This window comes from Apaloderma vittatum, unplaced genomic scaffold (genome assembly GCF_000703405.1).
Source record: "Apaloderma vittatum isolate BGI_N311 unplaced genomic scaffold, ASM70340v1 scaffold43101, whole genome shotgun sequence".
Taxonomy (NCBI): Eukaryota; Metazoa; Chordata; class Aves; order Trogoniformes; family Trogonidae; genus Apaloderma; species Apaloderma vittatum.
The window spans coordinates 1-8,583 of record NW_009699229.1 but is presented as its reverse complement, the minus strand read 5'-3'; the positions used below and the strand labels follow the sequence as shown (position 1 = coordinate 8,583).

The window sequence follows — 8,583 nt, the reverse complement described above, 5'->3', positions numbered from 1 at the left end:
ACACTTGCTGCCTTTCAGTTGGCGTGGTCACTCACAGGTGCCAGCTCCTCTCCAGTAACTCACATTTATTTTTGACTTCTCTGTGCCACATCATCCCAAGATATTTAGATGGGATCAGATGCCCAAATACCTTTTAAGGATGCGGTTAAACATTCTCTCTCCCCCTGCTCTGCTCTGTGCTTTTACCGAGCAGAACCAACACCCACCTGCCATTCTTTGCATTCCTCATGCCTTGACAATCCGAAAAGTGTGATTGCATTATATAGCTGCCAGAACTACAGAAGAAAGAAAGAAAGAATTAAAAAAAGCATTTTTATTACTAGCAAAAATAACCCCCCAAAGCACCTTAGAAACATTTGCCATGGGTGTGTGAGATCCAAAGCACCTTTTGCTTTGGATCCGAAGCATCTGCAGTCGCAGACCCTCCCAGGCCCGGCACAGAACAGGATCCCCCAACTTACGTGTCCAAAGAACAGGAAGGGAAGGAGAAACGTCAGCCCCCGCCACATCCAGGACTGAAATCCTTCTGGAGAAGGTTGACAGAAGAGGCAGAGAGTGAGCACAGAAGAGCCAGGACCTGAGCTCCAGCCCACCCCACCCGGCCCACCCCCATAAGGGCTATTCCCGTCCTGCTCCGCACTAACCAACCAATTTGAAATCAATACTGGAAAGTGTGGTAATAGGAGGTGGATGAAGTTGGGGACGACCAAAAACCTCCACCTTAATTCTCCCAAGAGGGCACAGAGACCTTTGCAAACTGAGTATTGCAGAAAACCTCACCTACTGTAAGGTCCAAGTGGTTTCTCTCCCCCAAAGCACGGAGTCTATAAAGGCAGCCCCTTTGATAATAATACTGTAGGAACTGAACACAACCTGGAGAAGGAGAGATAAAGCGTTTGGCTATTCAGGACTATGATAAACATGTCAAACTATTTTAATAATGTTTAACCCCATAGCAAGTAATTATTGTTTCTATTTGTACATTGCCTATTTGTATGCTATCTTTATATTCCTACAGTTTAATACTCCAGTATTTACCACGCAGAAGTGTTTTCTCCTAAGTACATAAGAAACAAAACCATTTTATCCCATGAATTAGCAAGGTAAGACATACTCACTCTGAAATATTGAAAATGCTAAAAATTGACTGCGAAACATTTGATACATGAGTCCATCTGGCCTGAAAGCAAAATACAAAGGAGGTCTATTTGTTTGATGAAAAAACCATTACGATGCAGAGCCCTTCCCCTTCGTCACCGAGCCGGATCCCATTCGCCAACGAAGTGCCGGCAGCCGGCACCCAGCCCGCTCCACCCCGTCGGGAGCCCAGAGAAGGGTGCTACAGCTCCAGCGTGGAGGAAACCCTCGCATGGATTAGGTTTCCCACTCTTCAACGTGCCCCTTTCCCATTCATTTGTTTGTCTCCGTTTTTCTCTAGGCAACAAAGTCGTTCAGCAGCACCCGCGTCAGGAATGCAAGCAGCGGAGCAGGAGGTTGTTGTGCTCCTTATCCTAAGGGTAACTAAGGACAGAGAAGAGCACAGGGGACCTTCTGCTCCACATATGAAGTCACCCCCTTACAGATGCAGGAGCAGAAATGTTTGTTGGTTTAAGGCAATTTTTAGATTACTAACTATATCCGGTTATGCCAAAGTTGAGACAGGGTGCACGGCGTGCATTGCTCAACCAACACCAACAACCCTGGGAAGGGAACTTGCATTTTTGGCTTTGTCCTCTGTTCGTCATCTGGGTTGAGTAAAGGCACCAAACAGATTCATTCTGTGGTGTCTTCCCTCTAAAGTTAAGAGCTGCTTTTGTCTAGTTACAGAGAGAAAGAAATCGGGGGACTTGCAGAAATTTTGCTACCGTTTTGTTCTTTTTCCTGAAATCAGCAATGCAAGTACAAATCTGCGGTGTTGTATTTATTGCAAAAACATCTGTAGCATCAGACAAATATTAAGTCTGACACTTCATCATGCAGCCGTGTGGCCACAGCTTCATGGTCATGCTGGATTTAAACACTCAGATGATACAAACACCACGAAACAGATCTGAGACACCTCAAGCAGGCGAGAGCAGACTCACCATGTTAACATCACTCCAGACAGGAATGTGGAGACATAGTGATGGGACACCCACCAGCCTTTGATCCTGAACAGAAAAAAACGTGGCAGTTAGACAAGAAACATCAAGTTTAGCATTGTAAGTCTGGTTTTGAGGACAAAAAATGACCCCAACTAGGGGGAGGAGGAGGGACAGGGAACAAAACAGATGGCCCAACTGGAGGAAAAGGGCTGCTGTGGAGCACTGTCCGGGCAAGCTGGCTTAGCTGGGGCCACAAATTCACAACTGCTGGTAGGAGGCTCAGGACCAGGACACATCCCGCACGCTCCCATGAGCTCTCCAGCACAGCAAGCAGCAGCACAAGGTACCGCAGTGACTAATGATACACAAGTTTCAGCCTACACATCCTTTTAGTCTTTTTTTCCCCTCCCTGTGCCATGCAAATCAGAGATGTTTCCAAGTCCTCCTTAGGAGGTGGCTGTTTCTTTCAGACACGAACTCTGCAGAAAATTACAGCAAAGTGAGCAAAAGCAGCAGCGAGGCAGAATCAAGAATCACAGAAGAAATGAAGAGTTGCCCCAGGGACGGTGCTGCTTTGGAAACTAAGCCACCACAGTGAGTTAATTTATCCAGACACACCACAGACCTCACCTAGAACTAACCCACAGCTAGCAAAAACATCCAACGCTTTGGTCCCAGAGCTTGTGTACTTTTGGGAACCTTCTCCTCCTTCCCCAAACCTCAGGTGGCCACATCTGCCCTTGGAAGTAACCAGGGAGTGGGATGGGGCCAAAAGCCCCAGCAGAAAGGCATCCGCACCTTGGACTTGCTGGACTTCAGCACCGAGCAGAATTCCCTTTTACAGTTTTTCTTTTAAAGACACTTTATGCTTTAAACAGTTTTGCAGGTGGCACAGTACCTTGATCCATTGCTAATGAGAATGCTTTCCCGGATCGTCAGTGTGCAGTAATACCATACTAACAGAAAGTTAAACACTTCATCTGTCACCCTGTTAAATAGAAAAACCACAGCATAAAAAATAAAATCCAGTTAATTATAAAGAAACACTCAAAGAAATCCTTATTTTTCCTTCTTTCCCTTGGGTGAGCGAAAACCTGGCCAAGTGAGGCCACGGAGACAAAGCCCCAGCCCTGAACATCTCCGAACCCCATGCAGAGCCGCACACATCGGCACCGCCGGGCTTGGAGTCCTTTCCTTCGGGAGGTGCCTGTGATACAACCCTGCAGATCTTGAGCCGATAAGCAGATACGCAGAGACGACGTTAATTCCTTCTGAAGGAGAGAAAGCAGCACAGAAGCAGTGGATGATCCAATTTAGAGAGGCATTTCCAAGCTAATTCAATCAGGAGATTCCGTGAGATCTATATAAATCCAATCAACCAAAAGAGCAGAAGAGCATTACACTCTGGGGGGGATGGGGGGAAAACACAAAAATTTATTTTTCCAGTTGCAGACCCCTGAAGCATCATTCCCCGTTACGATCTTGCACTCACCCAGAACCGCACAGATCTCCAGGGAAGTGCCTGGCTCCAATGCTTTCCTGTTTTTTAATCAAAACTAAGTAGTGGAAGTTCGTTCGTCCTCAGATATTGTATCATGACCTAGAGATAATGTTCCAGGTCTGATCAATTCATGCAAATCCTCTCCTGCTGCCTTTGCAGCCCCAGAGCTGTGGCACGGTGCTGGTCCCTGCCTGGGACAACCCGTGAGCACAACCAACTGCTTGTTCCCCAGCACAGCACCATCACAGAAAAATGGCAGATCAGGAAACAACCTGTCAGACTTCTCTTAGTTACAAGAGACTCCACAAAGAGTTAAACAAGGAAAAGCAAGTAGCTAAAATACAGGTCCTGATGGTGTTGAAGAAGAGGTGCAGAAGCTGTCCTGCTCTGCTACTACTCAAAGCCTTAAACACTGACAGAGCCCGTCTCACCATCCTTAACAGAAGAGAACAGTTAGTTCCAATGCAGCACATTTTTATTCAAAATACTTGATTCAAAGAAAAAATGTACATTTACCTGTAGTGGAGAATAAACCTGCAGGTGACAGCCCCAAGTAACAAGATTATTGTCAGATAGAGCTTGAACTTCTCATACTCGTCCTTGTAGGCAAACCTGGAAGGGTTTATGGACACAAAGGGTTGTTTTAGCAGAACACAGCTTCATGTTTTTTAAACCAGATACAATACAAATCCACATGCCAAGCCCAGAGACAGAGGTTGTGCTTGAATCATTTAGAAAACCAGGGAACAGTGCTCTGCCTGCAAGGTCCCTCTGGGCTATATGGCCATTACACTGCAAAACAACTCCCCAGCTTAAGTCCATAAGAGCTGGTTTCTGGGTTGGTACGATAAAACTTAGAGAAAAAAAGAAATAAAAAGAAGTCACCGCCATTTTCTGGAGCGCTGCATGCCTAGAAGTCACAACATCATTTTTCACTGTAAACCCCCATCCTTCCTTACAATTCAGGCAAAAGGCTGGGCTTAAAAACAAACAATAGACAGAATCCATCAGAGCCTGGCCTCATACCACGGTCTGACTTGCTCATCCTTGAGAGTTCATCTTTTATCAGATCTGAGAGAAAACCCTTTCCGGCTCTGGACTTCACTCGCTATCCACATCTGGCCCCAGAAAAAAACAAATTAACATGCGTGGAAACACTCAACTTACTTTGCTTGGTTACTCAGGAGAGTTACATTCACATTTCCCAGCACCAGATTTAAGTACAGGCTGGAAGACAAAAATGGACCCACGTAAGTCATTTTATTTGAACTCCTCTGGATGATCCAGATCAGAGATGAAGAGAGGAGCGCTTCTGCTGAAGAATGTTGTTTGCCGTAGGTTTTTAATTAAGGCAAATTGGAGAGATAGCCTGTAGAAGGGGATTTAAATGTGGGAAGATTGGCCAGGACTTCCAGGAAGTTAGGGAAAAGGTTTATCTTCTGGTCCCTTTTCCGCGTTACAGTCCAAAAGTGAGATATGTAGTGCACGCTGTCCAAAACTAAAAACAACATGGAGAAATTGGAAGAAAAGTTTCTGACAGAAACTTCTGAGGGGCTGCAGCACTGCACATCCCTTGCCAACCAAAAGAAACCTGTCCTAGCAACCCCACTTGGAGCAAGGTATAAATCTTAAGTCTGCTGAAAATGTTATTTAAATTAAAGGAAGGGAGAAAAAAACTGTGCTGATTTAATCTTACAAAAATTAGCACAGGAAAACAGCAGTGCGAGACAGTGAGTTGCACAATGTCTCACCAGTGCAGAGTTACTTTTATGGTAACGAGAAAACCTGCGCTGCCTACACACAGCACATTTACATACACTTCCAGCTTACGGATTCTGTGTACGACTGACACAGCAGCTCAGCAAGAGCTTTATGACTAATCCACTTTTACATGTATTGGTTCAACATGCACACTAGCCTTCGGGAACAACATCGCTGCGAACACTTCAAAAAATCGGCCTTCCCGGAGCGTGCGCACCCGGCCGGCGAAGCACGTACCCGTTCTTCTTTGGTAGGTAGGCTTCCATGTCGAAGAAGGCATTTTGCCTCTCCTTGATCTGCGTGCTGATCTCCTGGATGAGAGCAAACTCTTCTGGACTTGCTCTAGCTTTGCACCTGCGAGAACACAGAGAGATATTCCTGGTCATGCTTTTAACTCCTTTTTACGTAAAGGGAAACAATGTCAGAAAATTCACGCTGTTAACGAGGTAACTGCGTGAGTCGATGCCATCACACACTTTGCTCCTGAACTTCTGCAGAACCGTTTGCCTTACTGCAGTTTTATTTTCATTTCACCACCTGTTGTAGGTTATTTCAACCATCTGGTTTATAAATCAGCTCCTCTTTCCACCTCAGCCCCGTGATAGGGTCCCGTACCTCTTCCCTAGCAGAGCATTTTGGGAACATTATGCTTTTTTTGCAGGAACTCCATCCACATTGGGAAATCTGTGTGCCGTTTCAGGCACTGCCCTTGCAGAGGCTGCAGCTCTTCAGGCATGAAATACTTCAGGATGTAGCAACAGGCACAACTGATAATTTACCAACAAACATCCTATAGCGCACGGCAGAGACTGCAAGGATACAAACCCGCACAGGCTCCCTCAAAGATCTTTATTTCCAGGACTCCATCTCTCATGGGGGTACAAACATCTTACCTGGCTGTGCTAGATGGACGTAACTGAAGAATAATATGAAGGAAAATCATCACTGTGACACACACCGCATATTGAAATGCTAAAAATCCAAATATTCTCCTTTGGGAAGGAGAAACATCCCATCCCTGCCTCCTCCACCCTCCAGGTCTCCCGTTACCGTTGCAGACTGCGCTTCAGATCCTTTAGTGTCTTCTTCTGCCGGTGTATGGAGCTGCTGCAGGCTGTCTGCAAGCTGGTGACTTCTTCCAGTTTCTGCCTGTAAACTTTGTGGGTTTCCTGCAGGAGAAGAGGAGACGACCGATAGAAAGAGCCCTTCAGGGATACACATGCCATTTGGTCCCCATCTCTGAAGGAAGCAAGCAAACCCCTGGGTTTTTTGGGGTCAACAGGCTCCCCTGTGAACCGAGGAGGGGCAATGTCAAACCAGTGTGGATCAAACATGGCTTAAATGGACATTAATGAAGTTTATGCGGAGCAAAAAGCATCCTCTGTGCTCATCTCCTCTTTTTAACGAGCTTTCCCACTCAGGAGCGCCTTGTTCCCATTCCACCCTGTAACGAAGCCTTAAGTCCTCCGTTGGACCCCAGTCTGTCCCCAGCAAATGGGTGGCTAAATCACAGAGCAGGAACTCCAATGTCACTGCCAGCTTAAATATGGGAGGAAAAAGAAGACAGGCAATGACACAGATAAAGAAAAAAACAAACAAAACCCCCACAAACCAGCCACAGACCCATGCCTGGGGCTTCAGACACCTCCTGACCACCACTCCCACCTTGACCACACACACACAAGAGCCTAACCCGTCTTGTCCCTGCGGCATTAAATGCTCCTTGAGAATAACTTCTTTATTACAGCTCACTGATCCTCTGAAGCCCCCAATTATGTTTGACTGGCCATAACGAGGATGCACTAACCAGCTGCAAGCCTATGGAGAGGCACCTCTGCTCACAAGTCTTTGTGCTCTTTCCCCCCTCCCACTTCGCAATGATCCCATCACCCTCCCCAGGTGCAGGGAGACCTGAGAAGAGCTAACCAGATGTCAAGGATGCAAATTTTAAGATCTACAGTGACTCAGAAAACCAAGCTTGCAGAGTGAAAGCTGCTTTATCTACCAGCATATCAGTGACCGCAGAAATTACCGCTGGCTTTCCCAGAGCATAAACGTGACAGTAAAACAATACAAAATAAATCTTTGCCCTCCTTCTCGTTAGCACCTGGCTGGCAGCTCCTCATTACTTTTACTAACCATGTCCAGGCACCACAGCTCTCCTAGTCTCAGGATTGGTTCAGCTTTGCGTAGCACAGGCACAGCGTCAGGGCTCCCTGGGTTGAACAGTAACTCCTTCTGCTTCTCTGGATGTCATGCAATAGTGGCTGGTTCAAAGGGTGTAAGAAGCTCTCAGCCAAAAATGTATTTAATTATTTATTGGAAACAAACAGGCAGTTTGAGAGCTGGTGAATCCTACTCCTAGCAAAAACCACCAGAACAATTATTTCAAGATGACAATGGTATTTAGAAGAACCTAACATTTGCTGGTAGTGAAGTTATTTATTCATCAAGAGAGGCGACTGCTTACAAAGGTGTCCCACCGGCAGCACGGGGAGCTCAGCACTGCCTTTGCATTAACACCTACAACCAAAAATACCTGACCGGAGGGTCAGACCTGACCCTGGCCACAGCTCATTCTCCTCATAGGAAATGACACACACCAAAAACCAAAGGACCCGAGCACCAGGGACCTCCACAGAACCAACCACTGGGTTACGATACCCTGTGCCATCAGCAGCTGCCACCTCACCGAAAGGCATTTCTATGTTCCTTTTACAGATGGGGAAAATGAGTCAGGAAGAAATCATTGACATTTTGCTGTGGTTTGGGTCATATTTACGCAGTGTGCTCGGCACACGCAGCCAAAAGTGATGAACAAACCCATGCCAGCTGGCGCTGTCCCCCAACACCAAACCACCACCTTTCCTTCTGGTAACAAGCGTACAATCTGAACTGACTTTCAGTTAAGACAATGAGCTAAATCCAGAAATCACACCTTGGTTTTTTTTTCCTTTTTTTTTCTTCAGCACACGTTCTGTTTAACAGCCTAAAAGAGCCTGACAGTCACGCAGGGCAAGAACAGCCGGTCGCGTTTTGGAACTGGCTTAAAGATTTAAAGCACGCGCACAGGTGCGGCGCTTGTCAGGTGCAGGGAAGGGCAGGTTTCTGGAGGTAAAAGCATTTTGCAGAAACAGCTCCTGGCTCCTGCTCCCAGATCCCTCTGTCCCCTCGCTGTGCTTTGGGGGGATGAAGAACCAGCACATGAACCCCTCGCACCCCAGCCCGGGACACCAG

General features: G+C 46.6%; 1 protein-coding gene across 1 annotated transcript in view; it reads right to left on the bottom strand.

Moving 5' to 3' along the window:
• The window catches only part of LOC104280592 (transmembrane protein 120B-like), a 7,549-nt gene extending 869 nt beyond the window's left edge, over nucleotides 1-6,680 (bottom strand). Inside the window, exons 1-10 of the mRNA XM_009878278.1 lie at nucleotides 6,397-6,680; nucleotides 5,584-5,700; nucleotides 4,753-4,812; nucleotides 4,102-4,197; nucleotides 2,983-3,072; nucleotides 2,085-2,150; nucleotides 1,119-1,180; nucleotides 781-873; nucleotides 462-526; nucleotides 207-275 (exon numbers count right to left, since the gene is read on the bottom strand). Of these exons, the coding sequence (XP_009876580.1) occupies nucleotides 207-275; nucleotides 462-526; nucleotides 781-873; nucleotides 1,119-1,180; nucleotides 2,085-2,150; nucleotides 2,983-3,072; nucleotides 4,102-4,197; nucleotides 4,753-4,812; nucleotides 5,584-5,700; nucleotides 6,397-6,680 (1,002 nt within the window). The remainder of the gene's footprint in view (nucleotides 1-206; nucleotides 276-461; nucleotides 527-780; nucleotides 874-1,118; nucleotides 1,181-2,084; nucleotides 2,151-2,982; nucleotides 3,073-4,101; nucleotides 4,198-4,752; nucleotides 4,813-5,583; nucleotides 5,701-6,396) is intronic.
• Nucleotides 6,681-8,583: the final 1,903 nt, after the last annotated feature.